The sequence below is a fragment of the Sarcophilus harrisii genome, chromosome 4, assembly GCF_902635505.1.
Source record: "Sarcophilus harrisii chromosome 4, mSarHar1.11, whole genome shotgun sequence".
Taxonomy (NCBI): Eukaryota; Metazoa; Chordata; class Mammalia; order Dasyuromorphia; family Dasyuridae; genus Sarcophilus; species Sarcophilus harrisii.
The window spans coordinates 331614262-331635968 of NC_045429.1; the positions used below are offsets into that span (position 1 = coordinate 331614262).

Here is a 21707-nt window from a genome sequence, read left to right on the forward strand (position 1 = left end):
CCTGCCCTCAAGGGGCTTACATTCTACTGTACATCCATAAGTACAACAACCACATATGTGTGTGCATGCGTATGTATACGCACTCATACATATATACACAATAGATGCATAGTAATCAGAAGAGGAAGGCAGCAATTGATAGTAAATGAGAAACAAGTTGGGGAATATCTTTCACATAGGAGATGGATAGCTTGCCTATAATTCCAAAGCATTGTAAAGATGAGAAAGGAAACATTAAGTACTCCAGTGCTAGACTCTAGAGTGCTAGTAAATATAAATATGACGCTCTTCTTCATAGGGCAATTAGGTGCCTATGAATTAGGTGCCCTATGAATAGAGCACCACCCAATTAGGTAGTGCTCTAAAAAGAGTTCTAGGCTGGGAGTCAGGAATACTAAATTCAAATCTAGCTTCAGACATTAGCCACCTGACCCTAGGCAAGTCACTTAACCCTGTCTACCTCAATTCCTCCAATGAGCTGGAGTAGAAATGGCAAACCGTTCCCCTGCCAAGAAACCCCAAATGAAGTTACAAAGAATTGGACAGGACTACACAACAACAAAACCTATCTTCATGGATCTTATAGTTTAGTAGACTACTAAATCATACCCTAATTCTAGGAAACTATGGGAATTAATAGTGCTTTAAAAATTACAACTCTATAGGATAGGACAAATAGTATTAAATATCACATTATACAGATGAAAAAATTGAGAGATTAAGTTCTTTGTCCAAAGGACACTATTAGTTTCCTTTTTTTTTTTTTTTCGGCTGAGGCAATTGGGGTCAAGTGACTTGCTCAGGGTCACACAGCCAGGTAGTATTAAGTATCTGCAATCACATTTAAACTCGGGTCCTCCTGACTGCAGGCTTGGTGCTCTATCCACTGCGCCACCTAGCTGCCCCTACCATCATACTTAATGAATGGCAGAGACCTGTGTCTTCTGATTCTTGTTCCCAAATATTTATCAATTAGACCAGTTTCTAACTGGTTTTGGGAGCCAAACAGAGTCGGCTAAAGGCAGGAGAGTCAGGGATAAAATAAATTTAATTTCTCAGTGAGAAAATCAGAAGTTGTCCTGAGAGGGAGGGTTTAACATGCTGGAGCAAAAGCTTGTATACATAAGTGGGCCAGAATAACAATCATTCTTTGGTCTTATAAGTAGCACTTTTCATGGCAGCCTTATGAATAAATTAATACAGGCATTCCTGGGTCTTATGGGAACAGTTTCCAAGTTGATTGTCTCACAGCAGGCTGCAGAGTTAGCATGGCAATCCCTGGTTTGGTTCGTTTGGCACTTAGATGGAGCATGGATTGAGAGCATGTCAAGATGCTTGTAATGGATCATCTGCTTCTGGCTCTTAGGTCCCTGGGAAATGGGGAAAGCTCCCTCAATGAACACCTGGTGCTGGTCAAAGCAATGCACTTTGCCAGAAGATAAAATAATCCATAGTACAAAGAATTGTTATTATGCCAAATTCAATGCACAGCCTGTCTCCAAAATTATTGAAATTACCCCTTTTTGGCTAAAGTGAGGGAGTCTGAAGGAATCCCTATCCTTATGGTCAGTAAAGGAGAGACAGGTATAAGCCAAGATGTCATGAAATATTGCCCAGGAAGTTGGTTCTTTAAGGGGACCTATTGGGAAAGTGAATAATTGCCTCAGATACAATTGCTAGCCATTGTTGACTTGCAAGCAGAAAAGGGAGAGGCCAAAGAATGTAGGGAGAAAAATGCAAACATACTTGAATCAGCGGCTTGGTGGTTGGATACACGACTAGTATGGCAGCTGTGGAGAGTAGTGGCACTTAATGTTTACTTATTGATTAGTACATAACGATTAGGGTGGGCTTCTATCCTCAGACAATAGAAAAACTGACCAATATTTATTTCATAGGTTGTCCAGGGTACTCTGGGAAGTTTGGAACTCTGGATTGTCCATCTCCACAGAGTTGCTAGGGAAAGAAAAATGAGTCTCACCTGTGCATAATCTCTACAGGATGTGTGTTGCCAAAGTTACTTTGAAAAGCTAAGTAAGGAGGAAGCCAGAAATACGCAGGGGAAGCTGGTTGCCATTTCACAGAGTGTTGTGTCAGAAAGGGTTAGATTCTTTAACCCCCTCCAGTGGTGTAGAACTCACTAATTCAAGAGGCAGACCTTCTGGATCTATACACGGCTCAAGTTGTTAGAAAGTCCTTATTTATGTGAGGTGATAGCCAGGGGAAATAAGAGCAATCAGGAACTCCAAATAGAGTTTATTCTTTTTGGAAAGGAAAGAGCCTTTAAAATACCTTGAGAATATATTCTCCTATGTGAGGTTGGAAGGGAACTTTGTGAGGGAACTTTGCTTATCAGATATCTAATTTCAAGGCCAGTATTGGTATCCATTTTCCCAGAATGGTGGCCATTGGACCAGGTGCTGTGTGTCAGAGAGAAGCCAAGATATGAATTAGTCTCTGCCTATATAGATCTTACAATAAAAAGAATGGGAGTTGGTAACAAGACCTTGGGAAAATCTGCCATCTGGGAAGAGAGGCCCTGATTGTCAAGCCAGGAAGCAGGGCCAGAAGACAGTGCTCCAGAGCAGCTGCTGGGTATCTCCCAGCTTTTATGTTTAACCCTCACAAAAGTTCACTTGAATGAATTAACACCTCTCTCTCCTAGTCCAATCCAGCCCAGCTCAGCAGCTGAGTGCACCCGTGGATTCTGGCTTAAGATTTTTTTTTTTTTAAAGACATTTTTATTGATGCCTTCTATATAGCCTAAATTTCTCCCTGCATCCAGTCTCCTCCCCCCAGAAAGCTATCCCATTTAACAAAGAATATTCATTTTAAGAAAAAAAAAAAAGGAAAAGGAGGAAAAAAAACGCAGCAAAATCAATTAGTTCAAGAACTTTAAATCTAAACTGTACTAGAACTGGAGATGGATGTAAGGTTCACCTCTGAAACTTGCTATTCCTCCTAATAATCTTAAGTCTGAACAGGCTTTCACATCTATTATAAATTGTTTCTATATTATATACTGGTTCAGAAGATGGGTAAAGGGATTAGTGGAAGATAAACAGTAACTATAACTATCACCATCACTTTGATGGCCATATTAGGTACAAATGGAGCTGATTGTTGTAGAGCACAAGCAAAAGTTCTTCATTTATGTAACAATTTGTTTCTGAAGAGTTATATGCTAATCATTTAAAGGACTCTTGAATTAAGCCTTTTTGTAAGGCAAAAAAAAGAATTATTGTACTTTATAATTTTCTAAGTTTGAATTTTCAAATGTTATCAGTCTCTAATAAAAACGAAAAAAGGCATCTGGAATCAGAGGAATCAAACCCTGATTCTGCCATCCATCCTTGAAGTGGTAGACCATCAACTTTCTGATCCTCAGGTTTCTTCCTTGGTAAAATGGGCACAATACTACTCAGAATGTCTATCTCTTAGGGTTGTCTTGGGAAAAGCACTTGGCAGAATTTCAAAGGGTTCTACAAATGTGACTTTGATAGCTTTCTCCTACTGATGATTTTAAAAAGCCTGTCTCTTTTTTAGGCTTCAAGACTAGAAAAGTGACACATAGCTTCTAGAGAGAGGAAAGATTGTTATGGGGCTTCCTGATTCTATGTCCAGGGCTGCTTCTATCATGTCATCCTTCCTCTCTGTTAATGTCATATTTTCTTAAAACAGGGCACACCTACATTTATCACGAATGTATACAGTCTTATCATAAACTGCCTAATTCTAACTAACATTTACATAAGGTTTGCAGAGTGCTTTTTATATACAGTCTTGATGTATCTGAGTACATTTAGAAACAAAGCTTAAAAGCTACACCAAGACTTTTGGGACAATCTCTTTTGGTCCTCACAACAGCCCTATGAGGTAACGTGCTCTTACTAACCTTGTTTTACAGATGAGGAAACTGAGACCAAGAAAGTTAAATGAATTGTTCACATAATGGTCAATTACAGCTGATACAGTCATGACTGCCAATGAATGGCAGCAAAACCAATGCTTGAATCTGGGTCTTCTGACAAATTCTAAGATGAAAACTGCACAATGATATTGAACAACAAAACAAAAACTGACTGTGTAAAGGGGGCAAATCTTTTCCTTTCCCCAGAGACTCAGGTTCCTCATTTGTAAAACAAGGGGATTGGACTAGATTGCCTCTAAGACCCACTTCAGAAAGGCAAGAGTTCTTTACACCATACCAGTGGTTCTCAAACCTTTGTTCTCATCTTCATGTTGTTAAAAAACTATCGAGGATCTGTTCAAAGAGTTTTTGTTCACATGGGTTATATTTATAGCTATTTACTATATTAGAAATAAAAAATAATTTTGAATTTGTAGACCCTCTGAAAGGATTTCAGAGACCCCAACAATTCTTTGGACTACACTTTGAGGACCACTGCCATAGACTATTGAAGCTTCTGAGGGATTTCCTTGTTCTATGGGTCTGAGTAGTAACAGTTTCACCTCCCCTAAATTGTTAGAAAGTAAGGCACCCTCTCAAATTCTACCCTTTAGCACCCCCATCCCACTCCATCCCCCCGAAAACCAAACTACTTCCCAATAATTCTGCTTCTTAAATTCTTGGATAGAGAGCAATTAGAGAATTGCCTTTTGCATTCCAGAGCAAAAGGGGCTATAATGGATCTACCTGCATCACTGATCAGAACTATACCACAATGATTATTGGTGAAAGGGCCTACCTTGCCACTAGAAATCAATACATTACCTGCTGCTGGGGTCTGAAGCTATCTCCTACCTCCCACCCCCCCTTGTTAACAAACAAGGTCAGATATGGATATTACCACCTATATGATGACCTTGCTCAGCTCCCTGTAGGTTCACTTTAAGCCTCCAGTGTCGTCTAGTTAACAACCATATAGAGTCTTTGTACAATTAGAACAACTCCTGCTCTGATACTGTGCACTTCCTTCTAGGCATCACATCTTTCCTCAGGAGCCTTGTATATGGTAGTAGTACTAATAGTAGTAGTAGTTGTAGAGGGGTGCTGTAGTAATGCAACCAGAACTGTATGAGACATCCAAAAGATAGTTTACTGCTGAAAAGTTCATCTCTTAAGATCTCTCTTTGGGCACTTCTGCCCAGTATTTAAAAAACCCAAAGACACAAAATAGAAAAGGCTGCCAGAGGTTTGGAATCCCAGTGTGGGTTTACTTGTATGAGCCCCTGCTCTAGTAGCCAGCTACATGCAAGCAATCACCATTTCTGCAAGAGTAGGGGAGACTCCCACAACTCTCACTACGTGTGTGTGTGTGTGTGTGTGTGTGTGTGTGTGTGTGTGAAGAGTGAGTGAGAGAGAGAGAGGGAGGGAGGGAGAGAAGAGAGAATTCTAAATCTTTTCTTTTGAAGTGAGAGTATAATCTGTCTCTCCTTTTAAACTGAGGCATCCTCCTATTGTCATCATAGCTGGGAGAGATAAGAAGAGGCTTAAGATATAGGGGTGAGATAGAAACAAACTATTTGCTATCTTATGCTAAAGCAAGTCCTTCAGAACCGAGCTCACATGTGGCCCACATATGGGGATGGGAGAGAGGGCAGTCTGTTAGCTTTCATTATGCTGAAATTCTTTGCCTATTCTTGCTGCAGATCCAAAGAGTTGAGCATATTTCAAGGTTACCCTCCTGGTTAACTAACTTCCCATATTTTAAGGCTTCTTCATTTTGGTGAGCACAGGGAAATATTTAGATTCCAATGTAATTGATGGCTAGGCAAGACTTGGAAAATACAAAATATTTGTTTTATACATATGAGGTGATTTTAAATGTGTTAACCAATTTTAGCTCTTCAAGTGTTCATTCAAAAGTAGAAGGTTTTTGTTTTGTTTTGGGTTTTCCCCCCAAAAATTTCTAAGATTCCACAAATCTTAAGAGGCAGCTGGATGGCTCTGTGAATGCAACATATTAATTAGTCTTGGAGTCAAGAAATCTTGAGTTCAAATCTAGCCTCAGACACTTATTAGATATGTGTCCCTACAGAAGTAACTTAATTTCTGTCAGCCTTTCAAGTTTCCCTCCCAGGATTGTTATGAAGGATAAAATGAGAGAATACTTGCTAAGTGCTATGTAAATGCTAGCTATTATAAATGGTATTCCTCCCAATAGCACTGAGTTCTGGGTCCCATGATGGATAGGGTGAATGGATGAAAATGATTTATTGTAGGTTCCATGGAAAAGCCAATTCAGACAAGTATTACAAAAATAGTGCGTTATAACAATAGAATCACAAAACATTTTTATATAATAGTAAGTTATATAACAATATAATGTGTTGCTTTATTATTGATTTCCCATAGGAATAAAGAATCAAATGTTCTGGAAATAAGACAATTCCAGCATTCAGGACCTTATTCTTACTGGATCTTAGCTTTCAGGTCCAGTTTAGACAAGTTGCCATGGTTTAGCTCTGTTACTGACTAGTGGACATTATTGGCAGTATTGGTGGTGGAAAGAAATCCTCACAGTTCTTCTTTAACCTCTTACCCCAAGCATACAAAGTCCTCCCTCCCCCACCATTACCATCATTTGGCCATGTGGCTTTTTTTTTTTTTTTTTTTTTTTTTTAAAGCAGAAGTCACAGATGCTTCTGAAGGTTTCCCATCCTTCCCCTAGTAGGGAGGGAGTATCTGATTCAATCATATACTTTATGCTTTGGTTAACTGGGGCTGGCTTTTCAGTCCCCCCCCCCCTTCTTCATTCTTGATGGGCATCGCTGGTGCCAGATCTAGTCTGGGATATTAGCTCAGTTTCAGCCAGCCCATCCATAAATAACCAGTTGTCAGGGATTTTAATGGAAACCCTCTCTAAGCTGTAAATCTTGGCCTCTCAGTCCTATACCCCCACCTTCATTTCCATTACAATATCACTCCAGTGAGAGCAAAGACTGAAGCAGCACAGATTGGTAGGACACTGGGGAGGGAGGTGAAATAAAGATGCAAAAGCTTGGGAGGGGGGTAGAGCCTAGAACAATTGGTCTTTCTGAAGCATCTGCTGGGTGGCCAGTTGATGGTGGTCACCTGGGTCTCTTCTGCATCTCTTCTCCCAATCTCTCCCCTTTCCAGGATGGGAAGATGTTGGTGGGGGTAGTAAGGGCAGTTTAGCCAGTAGCCTGAGGCAGGGAGGGGGAGAAGGGCTTCTGGGTGAGTGGCAGATGTGCCGATAGTTCTACTTTGGGCCCTCTGTTCATCCTATAGTAAATTTCAAAGCCATGTGGCAAAGGGATTTCATGTCTATGGGGAAAATTGTGTCCTTGCCTCTAGCACCTGGGTCTTTAGCAGATGAGACTCCCGGTCATGGAGAATGGTGATAGTGGTGATGACAGGATGGGGATTCTTCTTGTACCTAAGAGGCTGTTCCTGTGACAGTGCTGTGTTTTTACATTTTAATCTCTCAGTCAAGAAATTCTCAATTCATCTGCTGAAAGACTACCTCTTTTAGGAAGTCTTTCCTGATAAGCAACCCATTTAAACACTGACCTTTCTTACAAGTTCTAGCATAAACCTCCAGTTACCTAAAGGACATTTCACCTGGATATTTCATTGGTACTTCAAACTTAACATTTGTCTCCAAGTTCATCATTCATTCCAGTTTAATTCAAAAATCATTTGGTTAGCCCAGTATATAGGTAAAATGGATGTAAAAACAAAAATGAAATGGTCAAGAATCTCAAATTCTCCTGGAATATTTTTATCTGAGTCTTTTCCCCTAAACTTGCTCTTCTTCTGACATCTTTATTTTCATCTGGCTTCATCATTTAGTGTACCATGTTTAAGTTTGAATAAGTTTAAAAACTTATTCAGAAATTCTTAGTGTTGGGTTGATGAAAATGTTTTTAAAATGATTTGATAACTATTTCAATATATCTTGTTTATTCCTGTGCATTTTGTTTTGTACATTTAAAGACACTATTCTGAGTAGAGATCCCAAAGGATTCAAGGCCCAAAGAAAGCTTAAACTTGCCTTATGTTTTACTATGGCTCTTCCATCTCCTCCTACATTGACTTAGTTTTTTGAGTCTTTTCAATTTTTAGCTTTACAAGTCTTTCAAATACAAGGTTGCCTCTATTTTTTTTATCACCACTCTTCCTCCCACCCTGAGACCCTGATTACCACTTATTAAATGATCAATTTATATGGATATAATGGCTTCTTAATTTGTCTTTTCACCTCCCTCTTTTACCCTCCAATTCATCCTTCCCTTCACTGCTAGATTAATCTTCTTTGTGCATCAATTTGATTATATAATCTTTCTGTTTAAAATTTCTCAATGACTGTCTAGACAAAAAAGCAGAACAGTTCTGCTTGGTCCTAGAGGATAGGAAGAAATAGGAACGTACAATAGATGGATGTTATAGGGAAGCATATTTTTTGCTTTAAAATGGGGAGTGACTTCTTCATAATTGTTAGTCTAATATCTAGTTCCCTTATATACTAAAACTCTAGGAGGGCAAGGGCTGTATCTCTTCAGTTGTATCTGACTCCATGATGCCATTTGGGGTTTTTTTGACAAGGATAATGGCATTGTTCACCGTTTCCTACAGAGGAGGAATTGAGGCAAACTGGGTTAAATGACTTGCCCCCGGGTCACACAGCTAGTAAGTGTCTGAAGTCAGTTTTGAATGCACCTAAGAATGCACTACAGTCTTCCTGACTTCAGGTCTGGCACTCTGTCCACTATGCTATCTAGCTGCCCCATGAGCTAAACTTTTAACTTTCCTCAAACACCTAGGCTTAAGTGCATAACAACTACTTGGTACCATGTGGTTTGGTGGAAGGGCACCAACGTGGCATCAGAAACCCTAGTTAGAGCTCTTTTCTGGACTTATCAGGGAAGGGTGTGTGTGTGTGTGTGTGTGTGTGTGTGTGTGTGTGTTCAGTACAGTCATTTAACCTTGTATTAAGCTATAAGAAAAGTGATCTGTAAAACTTAAACCACTAACTTTGTAACAGATAGATGGATAAGAGTGATGGATAGAGAGAGAGATGGATAGAGGAAGGGTAGGGAAGGAGAGGAAGAGAAGGGGAAAGAATTGAATGAGGGAAGAGGGGAAAGAGACAGAAACTAAGAGAGAGAGACACATACAGAGACAGAGACAAAGAAAAGATACAGAAAAAGTGACAGAGGCATTTAGTAAGGCTTATTATGTGCCAGGTACTTACTGTGCTAAGTGTTGAGATAACAAGTATATGCAAACAAAACAGTCCCTGCCCTCAAAGAGCTTACATTCTACTGAAGAAGACAGTACATAAAGGGGAAATGCATAACTGGAGAATGTTTGTTGGAAAGTGATTGGTATCCAAAAAAAAGCATAATAATAATTTAAAAAGAAACGTAAAGCGTTATAGATGTGTGGCCTATCACCATCGGTCTTCCTCCGCTGTCTGGAGTAAGCCTCCCTCCACTTTGTGTTGGGCTATCTAATGGGAGGATCCCACTTGACTACATCACAATGTTCGGAGGATGGCGTCACGCCGTCAGGAAAAGAGCCAGTTCGAGGCTGGAAACTTATTCACACTTTTGCAGAGGGTAGTATATCAGAATATTCCGAGCCAGCTCGTTGATTGGCAGAACTCCAAGCCCTGGCCCGGACCCGCCCCCCCTTCTCGCTCTCGCTTAGCCGGCCTTGGGCTTGCGCGCCTGGATTCTTCGCTCCCCAGTTATGCGATTGGAGCTGGGAACCACCCCTTCTTAACTCGCGCTGGTTCTTGAGGGCTCTGCGTCCTAGCGTCTCCCGGGACAACCCTCGAGCTCTTCCCAATGGAAAGAAAAAGGCGGTTAATTTATTGGGAAGAGCGGTCAGGAGAAAAGGCCAATCTAGAGCCCGAGATCTGGCTCTTGCAAAAACTAAGCTTCGGCCCACCCAAAACTGCGGAGATCGCAGAGGGGATTTGGGGCAGGCGATGGGGCACAACGACCACCTGCAGACCATGGAGTGGGGGAGGGAGGAGGCTGCGTCCACTTTGGCCGAGAGTGATACGGACAGCGGAACGGGGGCGTGCGGGCGCATGAAGAACTGTGGGTAAGAGTGCCCGCTGCTCTCCCTTCTCTGCCTTGGATATCCCTGCTGCAGCCCACCGCGCCCCCATCCTACCGCGCCCTCCCAGCTCCGTCCGGCCTCCTCCCACCTGTGCAGCCAGCCCTTTGCTGCATAATCCAGGATTGTAAACATAATCCCTAAACTCACCAGATTCCCTCGAGTCCTTCCACTAACTTCTCACCTTGCCTTCACTCCTGTACTCATACTCTGTTCTCCATCTTTGTAGACCCCTCTAAAATACGTTTCTGACTCTCTTCATCCCCACAAGCTCTTTCTTGAGCAAACCCCTACCCTTTTTCTCTGTGCCTCAGTTTATTCATCTGCAAAATGAGTTCTAGATCTATGATAACTGTGGACCTCCTCCAGTAGCCTTCGAAATCTTAGCAAATCCTTCCGTTCTACCACAAAAAAGGTTTCTGGTACCATATGTTTCTCTAGAGTCTTAAATCTCCTATGTGCAAAGGATTCCTTTGCAACAAATACCTACCTTTATTTCTTTGGAGGAACATTCTCAGAAGGGGAATTTTAGGACATTCTCAGTGTACCCGCTTATCGCCTCCCTAGGTGACTTACTAGTTTCTCACCTTGGGTCAAAATTCTTGGAGCTAAAATAAAAGCTCTACAGTAGATTTGAAGCCTGGAGACTCGGTATCCATTTGTTGGATAATTCTAAAATCTTTAGGCCTTATTGAGATCAAAGTTGGCCACACAGAATCACGAAACTAAAGGGACCTTGAAAGCTATCTTGTCTAATTAAGCAGCTAAGGCTGGGAGAGGTTGAATGAAATATCCCCAAATCAGTCTATCAACAATCAATGACGTTTATACTGATTACTAGGCACTATATTAGTCACTAGGTACAAAATGACAAAAATGAAAGTCCTTAACCCTCAGGGACCGTCCATTCTACAGGGAAGACAAGTATACACATAAATATATACAACTTAAGTACAAGATAGTTTATTGAGGGTATCAGTAGGGAATTTATGAGAAAATGGCACTTAAAATGGCACCGGATTCCCAGTCCAGTGCTCCACCATACAATTGCAGCCAAGCAATTCCATATTTTTTTTAACCTTACCTGAAGAATTCAATAATATATCCATCCAGCAGTATAAAAAGATGGACTGTGAGCTACTGAGCAGTATTATTATTGCTCTTGGTGGGTGGCGATATTATTAATATGCACTTTACATTGGCAAAACACTTAAGCAATTATTTAAACATCCCCATGTTGCTGGTTTCCAATTTTACAGAGGATTGTTCCAAGCCTCCTGCTGAACTAGTGCAAGGGCCAGAAATAGAATCTAAAGAGTTACAGACTCCCAGGTCTGAGGTTCAGCTCTATCTCCTGGCATTGGTTGTCTCATGTATTGCAGCTGGGTTTTTTTTTTAAAGCAAAAAAAAAACCCCAAAATATCTTAAAGCGCTTTCCAGCTGTGACCTCATCAGTCCCTTTGATAGATTAAGGTTAAAGTTTTTATAGTCGCTTTGCTCAGATTTTTTTTGTTTTTAAAGAAACTGACATAGAAAGGACACAGTTATTTAGTGCCTGTTGAGCAATGAACCAAAGGCCAAACTTGAAGTTAAATTCTGGTTTCACAGGTTCCCATCTGCTTTCCAGTAAAGCCTTTTTCTTCAAGGATTACTTAGGTGACATAGTAGATAGAACGCTGAACCCAGAATCAGGAATTCTCATCTTCCTGGGTTCAAATCAGGCCTCAGATGCTTACTGTTTTTACTTACACTTAACTGTGGGATCCTAGACAAGTCACTTAACTCTGCTTGCCTCAGTTTCCTCATCTGTAAGTTGAGCTGGAGAAGGAAATGGCAAACCACTCCATATCTTTGCCAAGAAAACCTCAAGTAGGGTTACAAAGAGTGGGACAGTACTGAACAACTACAAAGACTTTGCTTTTGGATTGTTTTTCAAGTGACATTGAAGAGTTTGTCCTGTTTCAGCCCCATAATCATTTGTATCCATTCGTAGGGGCATTTAAAGACAGGTGGTCAGGATTTTAGAACTCCTTAGCATGTGGTGATAAGGGAGAGCAAAACTTCTTCTTTTAGGAAAAATAATCCAGTTTATTATCTTCTTATTATTAGCACCATGCTAAAATGAAGGAAATGATTGGGGTTGCTTTTGTTAATAACTATCTTAGGTGAATGAGACTGGAGTCCCCTTGGAAAGCTGAGCCAAAACACTCTTTGGGTTACCAAAACAAGTTGAGTATCTCTGTTTGGCTCCTGTGGTTAGCATGGTGACACACCTATAAGGCTTTTGCTTTTCATCTTCCATTATTCTTGCACAATTAATCTCTGGAGTATGGCTGCCTAGACTCATGGGAATTTGAGTCCAAATACTCTTAGGATATCCCTGTGGACCACATTTCCCAGCTACACTCTGGAGGTTGATTATACTCTTATTAATGCTTCATATCCATCACCTCCCAGGAACGATCAAAAAATCCCAAAGGAAAAGATTTTAGTGATCATTAATGCATGAATTCTTTGGAATTTTTTCGAGGTACACTCCAAAGAAAAACCGAGTGTATGTTAATATGATACTATTGTATGAAAAAAAAAAAAAGGTTATCAGACCTTATAGTACTGAACTTTGTGAATCCTTTCACTTCTTTGAGGAACTGGACATTAGAATTCACAATTGCATTGGAACAGAACAGGATTCCAGAGAGAAGACCTGGGTAAAAATCCTGGCGACTCTTTGGAAGATTTCAGTTCCAATTCAGATACTTACTAGCTGTGTGAGCCTGGGCAAGTCATTTTAACTGCTGTCTGCCTTAGTTTCCTGTTTTGTAAAACAATTGCCTGTTTTTTAAAACCCTTACAGGGTTGTAGTGAAGCTCAGGTGAGATAATATGTAAAGTGTTTACAAACAGGGATAGATAAATGCTAGCCTATTACTGCCTCTATGAGCTTGAGAAAGTCACTTTCTTCTGTTTCCTCTTCTGGATAATAAGAAGTTGGGCTGAATTATCTCTTAAGATCCCTTTTGGCTTTAACTTTTATGATTATAAGATTCAGCATTCATTCTGCTCCTGTATTTCCTCACATGTGATATTCCTCACAATGGCCATTCCTCCTCTTTCTTCACTTCTACACGGGCATTAATATGAGGTAGTGCAATGAAGTGATGGCTGGATTTGGAGTGGGAAGCCTGGGTTCAAATTAAGGTTTCCTGCTGGCATGATCTTGGGGAGGAAAGGTTCCACTTCTGGGGTCCTCATCTGCAAAATGAAGGAGTTAGACTAGATGTCCTTTAAGGATACTCCCTAAGGTCCTATGACATTGTAATGCTTTTTTTTTTTTTTTTAATTTTGAGGATGTAAGGTTTTTATTATAATTTGAGGGAATGAGATTGCTTCTACTGACCACACAGGATAGTCACATTAATTGGTAGTCATATTTTCTACAACTAATCAGCACAAGCTTCATTATCAAAGCATTTTGTTTTATAGCTACTATGTGCTGGGTGTTTAGCTGTATGAAAAGATAAAGTGATACACAGTCTTTGGGCTTTTCCCAAGGTGGGGGAGGGTGAAAATATATGTATATAAGTAAACTATAATTTATAATATATATATATAATACATATGTACCATATATAATATACAATAAATGAATTAGAATATGGTTAAATCCATAAGAAAGACAAAATTTGGGGAGGGTCCTTGATCTGTAACTTGAAAGAACCCTAGGAGGTCATTTAGTCCAACTCATCATTTTAGATAGGAGGAAAGTGAGACACCCAGATTAAATGGTTTATCCAAGACCAGACAGGTAATAAATGTCAGAAGCAGGCCTTCGGACCTTGTTGTATAACTTTGTAGTCAATATTTTTTCCACTGTACCAAAATGCTTGCCTGGGAACTTATAAATGGGGCTGTCAGAAAAAGCTCCATAGAACAGATGGCACCTTATTTGGGACTTAATGAAAGAAAAGGAGTAGATGTGGAAGTTCTGGTTTAGGTTCATGAGCATAATGTATGCAAATGCCTAAAGGTGAGAAAAGTCAGAATAAGATGTAGCTCACAGAGTCTCCAGTTGGAGTTGAATGAAAGTACCCAAAGGTAAATTGAGAATGGTAATTGGGAGCCATATTATTGAGGACCTTGTTTCTCATTTAGACCAAGGAGTTGGTTTTTCCTCTATTAAGGCTATGGGTAGCCATTAAAGATTTTGGAAGAGAGGCAGTCATATAATCAAATCACCTAAATTCAATTTTTAAAGTATTAAGTGTTTACTACAATGTCAGACACCGGAGATAGATACAAAGAGAAAAATCAGTCCAGTCCTTGTTCCCCTTGATAAGTTGAATTCAAAATGTATACAAAGTAATTTCAGTGAGGAAATGAGCACCAATGACTGACTGGATGGATGGAGAAGTGGGTAAAATCTCTTTTTTTAAGTAGGTGGCTTTTTGAATTGCACTCTGGAGGAAATTAGAAATTTCATAGGTTAGATGTAAAGAGGGAGAGCATTCCAGACTTGTTGCTGGTAGCCCAGAACTGAGAGATGTAATGTTTTGCTGTGAACATTAGGGAGCCATTGAAACTTTTTAAAGTGGAGGTAGGGGTACAGAATGGCACTCAGACTTGCTGCTTTGAGAATATCAATTTGGTAACAAAGTGTGGTAAAAGGATTGGAGAGGTTTGTAGGAGCCTATTAAAATAGTTAACAAGATAAGTCTTCATCTGACTGCCTGGCAACAGTATCCTCATCCTCCTTCCCCATATACCACCCCTGTCCCAATCATGTTTCCTTTTGACATGTATCCTCTTTTTCCCCATCAAGACTACTCTTTTGGACCAGATTCCACCTGAAAAAAAATGTACGAGAGTGGGGCATATAATGGGATTTTCTTTCTTAGGAATGGTTTTGATATTAATAGTAGGAAGAGAAAGAGGTGACACACTTTTTTCCCCCTCTACCCTTACATTATTTTTAAAAATTGTTAATAGCTTTTTATTGACAAAACATATGCATGGGTAATTTTTCAACATTGACCCTTGCAAAAACTTCTGTTCCAATTTTCCCCCTCCTTCCCTCCAACCCCTCCCCGAGATGGCAGGCAGTCCCATACATGTTAAACATGTTAAAGTATATATTAAATACAATATATGTATATACATTTATACAGTTATCTTGTTGCACAAGAAAAATCAGATTTAGAAAGAAGGTAAAAATAACCTGAGAAGAAAAAAAATGCAAGCAAACAGCAACAGAAAGAGTACAATTACTATGTTGTGATCCACATTCATTTCCCGGTATTAATTTTTCTGGGTGTAGCTGGTTCTGTTCATCACTGATCAATTCTACCCTTATATTCTAACTTATAGTTTATTTTCTGGTGGGGCTTGTCTCTCCCAATAGATTGAAAACCTTTATCATTGCATTGCCCCTAAGTGTTTGTGAGTTGAATGAATATAAAGCATAAGAGATATCCTAATTGTATAATTGTAGGGAGGCAGATCAGAGTCCAAAGAGCAAATCAGATAGTCCTCATTTAGGTCTTATTAATCATGTGATCTTGGACAACTTTGACACTCTGGCTTGTTACCTCATCTATAAAATGAGAGGGTATTGTGTATTAGATGATTTCTGAAGTAACTTCAGAATCTATTATTCTCTTGGGCAGGATCAAAGTAACTTGTTTTGTTAGGTAAGAAGTGGAAATGAATCTTTGTTCTGCCTCATTTGTGTCTTTGAATCTCCCAGTGCCTAGCAAGTAGTAAATGTTAAATGAATTCTAATTGGAATTGAAAAGAGAGAAGAAAATTCTCTTTTAATCTCATTCAGAAATTGGGCCAGGTGATCTCTAGAGATTCTTCTGCAAGCCCAAGGTGGATTCTTGAAATACCTTTAGCCAATAGCGCCATCATTGAGACTGAATTGTGTGTGGATGTCAATGGAATCCAAAGAAAGGCCAGCAGTACTGGCAAAAATGGGAGAGAAAAAAAGGAAATAATAGAAGATAGTAGAGAGATGGAAAAAAGGTTTCGGATGATAGAGGCTTGACTTTTTTTTTTTTTTTTTCTTCTCAACATCTGTCCATTTGGGCAGAGATAGAGAGAGGGAGAGAAGGAACACAGCCCATCCCAAATTGAAAAGGCTGACATGTGAGGGTTAGTTTCCTTACCTCAGTTCAGTATTAACCTGACCTCGAGGGCTTGATAAACACTAACTCTCTGAACTGAGGGTGGAGGCTAAGATATGTCTACACGAGTAAGGCCAGGTAATCTAGGGGAGGAGGTGGTGGGAAGGAGGGGAAAATTTGGAGCACAAAGTTTTTCAAGGATCAATGTTAAAAAATTAGTCATGCATATGTTTTGAAAATAAAAACCTTTAATTAAAAAAAATAAAGAGTAAAAGCAAAGTAAAGATTTCTTATCATTAAATTCTTTTGGAATGTGACTCAGAATTTACCTGGTTAGAGGGAGGGCCTGACTACTGGCAGTTGAAACCATATGACTTAGTTCATAGCATCTCTGTCATCTCTAGGGTGGCTTTGGGCTAATGATGTAATCTCTCTTGGGCCTCTGTTTCCATATCTGTGAAATTAGGGGATAAGAATGGAGAAAATTTCTACCTCTAAATCTGTTATCATAGAATCATATGATCCTATGACCTATATGATTGAGATTTTATTTTTCAATTCAGTGGCCTAAATAGCTTTACTTGTTGGAATAGGTAAGGCTGCCCAAGTTGTTTTTAGTGCAAGTACCAGTCCTCATAAGCAACAACTTTTCTAGGAAAAATCCAAACTGACTTTCTTCATTCCTGCTTTTCATCAAACAGAGGTATTGTGAGGAAGCTGTTACATTAAGTAACACTTCATGAGAGCAGAGGCTTTGTCTTATTCAAATTTATCTGCTCCCAACACCTCCAGAATTGGTGTCCTGGACTTGGAGTCCAGTGCTCATGTGCAGTAGGTTCAAATGCTGAGTCTTCCATTTACTACTGATTTTGGCCAAATTGTTTCCCTTTCCAGGCCTCAGTTTCTCCATCTATTAAAAAAGCAAACAAAATGAGTTGGATTAGATGACCCTTAAAGGCTCTTCCTGCTCTAAATCCCTGATTTTGCATTTTGCTTGGCACGTAAAGGGGTAGTTAATAAATAAATGTTCATTGAATTAATATATCAAGTAAGATAGAAGATATATAGATATAGATATAAATGGGCTTAAAATACTATACAAATGTAAGGGATTATTAATAAAATCTACCAATGCAGGTATGTGAACAGGGAAGGGAATGTAAAAGGGGCCCCCATCACTGATTTGAAAGATTCCATCCTGGAAGAAGAGGAAAGGGGGTAAGTATACAGTGGGGTAAATGATACTAGGGGCCAGAGTATATGGAATGCTGGAGACATGGGATGCAGGAGTAAGGGAAGGATTATACTGAAACTAGAGAATTTGAATAGAGAGAGAAAGAGAATGGTGAGGGAATAATTATAAAGAGATTGGTGAGGAAACCTGGATTTTAAATCTGCCCCTGGGTTTAATTTATGGTAAGAAGTCTAGTACAGCACCCAGAGAACACAGAGTATAAATATTGTTGAGTAAGTCACATATATTTATTAAATGCTTTAGTTGGGATGCATTCAAATAACACACACAGACCTTCCATCAAAGAGCTCACATATAATTGGGAATACAAGCCAACAAGCCAATATGTAATTAATATTTCTAATTTGTCTGAGAGGCAAAGGTTGGGGATTGTGTTGGCTTCATAGGGAATGAATGGGGCTAGTCCAGGAAAATTGGATCAGGCTCAGAACTGTGATAAAAGGGGTATGTGTTGGATGGGGAATAGGGGTGGGGGTATTTGGTGTGTAATATAGAACAATTGGTTCAAAACTTTGGGAGCATGGAGATTGGGGTAGCAGGAGATTGTCAGGAAGTCAGTTTGGATTACCACAAGGATTCTATAATTATATATATGTAACATGTATATATATGTGAAAACAGTTTTAACATTCTTTTCTCAGATTTTGAGCTCCAAATTCTCTCACTCTTGTAACCTCTCATTAAAAATTAGGCAAGCAAATTTGACATAGATTATACATGTGCAGTCATGCAAAACACATTTTTACAATTTAATATTTTATTTTTTTCTCAATTATATGTAAAAACAATTCTAACATTCTTTTTTTTTTTTAATTTTTAATTCTAAATTCTACCAAAAGGACTCTAAAGCAAAGCATAGGGAGACATGTCAGGAATTTTAAAGGTGAATGGAGCAAGAATCAATATATAAATTTATCATTGATCCTATTAGGGGTACACTCCATGCCAGTAGGTAGCATTAGCTTTCAAGCCAGTATCCCACTTACTCTCTTACTGGTCTCTTTAGGGCTTTAAAAAGTTAACAGATTTCCTCAGTGCACCTAATTGTATCCTCTGGGAATAACTCCTTCACCTGGTAGGACACAGAGCTTGCCTCTTGAGTTGTAGTATCCAGCCTGGCACAATCTCTGTCTAATAGAGAGAGCTTGTTTACCAGTTGCCACCATGCATTGGAAGGTTTCAGCCTGCTCTGCAGAGTCACAGGAGAGAAAATTCAGGTCTGGGGTTGGTTGCCCAACTCCCTAAGGTCATACAGTTAGCAGCAAAAAGAGGAATCAGTCCCCGCTTTGAATTTGCGCTACACGGGTGCATTGGAGATTTTTTAACATTAAGCCTTTGTTTTGGTGTTAGGGATGCTCATGCCATCCATGAACAAGGAAGGAGGTCCCCCTGGAGGTGGGTTCATGTAATTGCTCTCTACTTTTCCAGTGGCCCCACTTTTATTATTTTCCCAGAACTCCATCCCCAGAGATGCCGCAGTTCCTGACCTTGGAAGAAGTGGAATTGGGTGAATCAGATGAGAGAGAGGACATCTCTGTAGAAGGTGAATCAAGAGAGGAAGAAACGCTGACTTTTGTTGAAAAAGATCCTGTGGCAACCTTACAGAAGTGTTCCTCTCAGCGTCATAAAAGGAGGAAGAAAAAAAGGTTAGAAATGGAAGATGGAAAGTGGGAGAGGGGAGGATAGACCCAGGAGACAAGAACCTTAGAAATGCAGAAAACTAGATAGGCACTATGGAACTTAGAGACTGGGGAGAGCAGCTTGTTATAAAGAGGAGAGGGTCCAGAAAGAGAGGAGACTGGTGGGAGAAAGTTTAAAAACCTCTCAATTATCTGCTTTAATGAATGTGGGCAGTATGGTCAAACGCAGAAACAGGATCCACTAAACCGAATTCCTATGGAAGCATATTGATCCACAGATTAACATTATCTATGTTCTTTTTTGTTGTTGTTGTTTTGGTAATTTCTTACAAATAAATGCTGCCTATGGGAATTCCAACCATTTTGAATAAAATAATAAAGATCTGAGTTCCTCTGACTCTAGATTTCTTGTGTCTCCTCAATTTGGCATGCTCCTATCTTCTATAGAAAGAAGAGAAATAACATATTGATAATGGAGGTGAGATATGCTCTTAAGCATAACAAATTTCCATCTAATGGATCAAATATTTATATCTTTATGGTACTTACTATTGTAACAGCTATGTCTCCTTTGGGCCTTTAGATTTATCCTACAGTAGAAACTAGTTATAGTATAGTAAGGAATCAGGTTGCCCTAACAATTCAAATTTTAAGGATCCTTTCCCTTTCAATCATGGATGGAATATTTTTTGATATAGCTCTCTGATTTGTGAGTCTTGCCATCCTGTGGTCCTTTTCGGTTTCTCTGTCTCTGTCTTGCTGCTTTCTTTTTTCTCTTTTCCAGATGATTGGTGATCAATCTATCCAGTTGCCGATATGATAGTGGTGAGCATTTTGTGTTTGGGGTACCAAGTTTCATTGGTGTTAACTGGATTCTTTGGAAGGGTGAAAGCAATTTCTCTTTAAGGATCCAATTCCTTAAGGATCCAAGGAAATAATTCTAAATCCTATTTTTCCTTTCTCATTCAATTTCAATTTTTTTTCAGTCATATCCAACTCTTCATGACCCCATTTGGGGTTTTCTTGACAAACATACTGAAGGTGTTTTGCCATTTCCTTCTCCAAATCATTTGACAGATGAAGAAATTGAGGCAGAGTTAAGTGACTTGCTCATACCACTAGCAAGTTTCTGAGGTCATATTTGAACTCAGGAAGACGAGTCTGCCTGACTCCAGACCTGGCAGTCTTATTTACTATACCACCTAGCTTTCTCCCTTTTCATAGTTTGAGCTAAATATCCAGAACTTTCCTGGTTTCCCAGGATTCCTGGTTTCCAACAAGGGAAGCCAACAATACACACCTTCCACACACTATACCTCTAGTTGTCATATCAGTTGTATGGACAGCAACTTTGAGCTATATATGGTGTGAAAATGAATAAGGTCATGACCACAAAGTTTAGAGGGGAGTCACCCATCACCCTTGCACATCCTATTCAACAGGTTTTTTTCCCTTTGCCTTTTTATGCTGCCCTCCAGATTAGTAGCAAACATAGCTAATTTGAAGTTTTTCTCCCTCCTTTCCTCTCACCTTCCTCCCTTAGACAGCAAGCAATCTAATATATATTAAACATGTGCAATTCTTCTCTACATATTTCCACATTTATCATAATGCATAAGAGAAATCATTTCAAAAAGGAAAAAATGAGAAAGAAAAAAAGCAAGAAAACAAAAAAGATGCAAATACTGTGTTGTGATTCACATTCAGTCCCCACAATCACAGTTAATCAAAAAACAGGGGGCAGCCCAAAAATGAATGATATTCTTTAGTAAGTATATATATGTTAATCTTTTTTTCCCCAGACAGTTTGAAACTCTAATTAAAGTTTTGCTTGGGCTTAGGATCATAAATCTCATTTTGGAAGAGACTTAGTGATCATCTAGTCCAATGCCTTTATTTTACAGGTGAGGAAATTGAAGTCCAAAGAGGTTAAATGATTTGCTGTGATTCATGCAGACACTTTGTGGATGAGTCAGGATTGGGACCCAAGTCCTCTTGATACCAAGTCTGATAAATTTTTGTTCTCTGAGTCTTCAGTAAACTGATAGTGTTTGGAAACAATTCAGTTTGTTCTTTTTTGTTATTCTTTCTTTCCTCAATAATATTTTATTTTTCAAATTGCATGTAAAGGTAGTTTTCAACATTCATTTTTGTAAGATTCTGAATTCCCAAGTTTTTCTCCCTCCCTCCTTTTCCCTCCCCCCTCCTAAAAATAGCAGGCAATCTGCTATAAGTTATATACATGTACAATTATTTTAATCAGTTTATTCTCTATAGAAAAAATAAGCCATGAATTTAAGGTGAAGTTTGCCACAGATAAGCCATACAATCTGTATTCTTCAATAGTATTGTACCTATCTCGTTTGCTTCTCAGTGAAAATGCCAGCTTCTCATGAGGGTGGCTGGAAGAAATAGAGAACAGAAGGGGCAGCTGGGTGGTGCAGTAGATTAGAGCACCAGCTTTGGAGTCAGAAAGACCTGAATTCAGATCGGATCTTACGTACTAGCTGTGTGACCCTGGACAAGTCACTTAACTCTAATTGCCTAAAAAAAAAAAATGCAGACAGTGTGCAACTTGCTTGACACAATGTAGGTTTTCTCCCATTCTCCTCCATGGTCTGACATGCTCTTTCT

The 21707-nt window shown here is 39.3% G+C and overlaps 1 protein-coding gene across 4 annotated transcripts in view; it reads left to right on the forward strand.

Annotated features, from left to right (window-relative positions):
• The window catches only part of TTLL6 (tubulin tyrosine ligase like 6), a 57919-nt gene that overhangs the window by 4669 nt on the left and 31543 nt on the right, over positions 1-21707 (forward strand). The window contains exons 1-4 of one of the 4 annotated variants that reach the window (XM_031966097.1): positions 9531-10042; positions 17316-17396; positions 18888-19079; positions 19861-19898. In XM_031966097.1, the coding sequence (XP_031821957.1) occupies positions 9924-10042; positions 17316-17396; positions 18888-19079; positions 19861-19898 (430 nt within the window). In that variant the 5' untranslated portion in view covers positions 9531-9923. Of the gene's footprint in view, positions 1-9530; positions 10043-17315; positions 17397-18887; positions 19080-19857; positions 19899-21707 lie in introns of those variants that run through there. The other 3 variants (XM_031966098.1, XM_031966099.1, XM_031966096.1) reach the window with 3 other exon arrangements.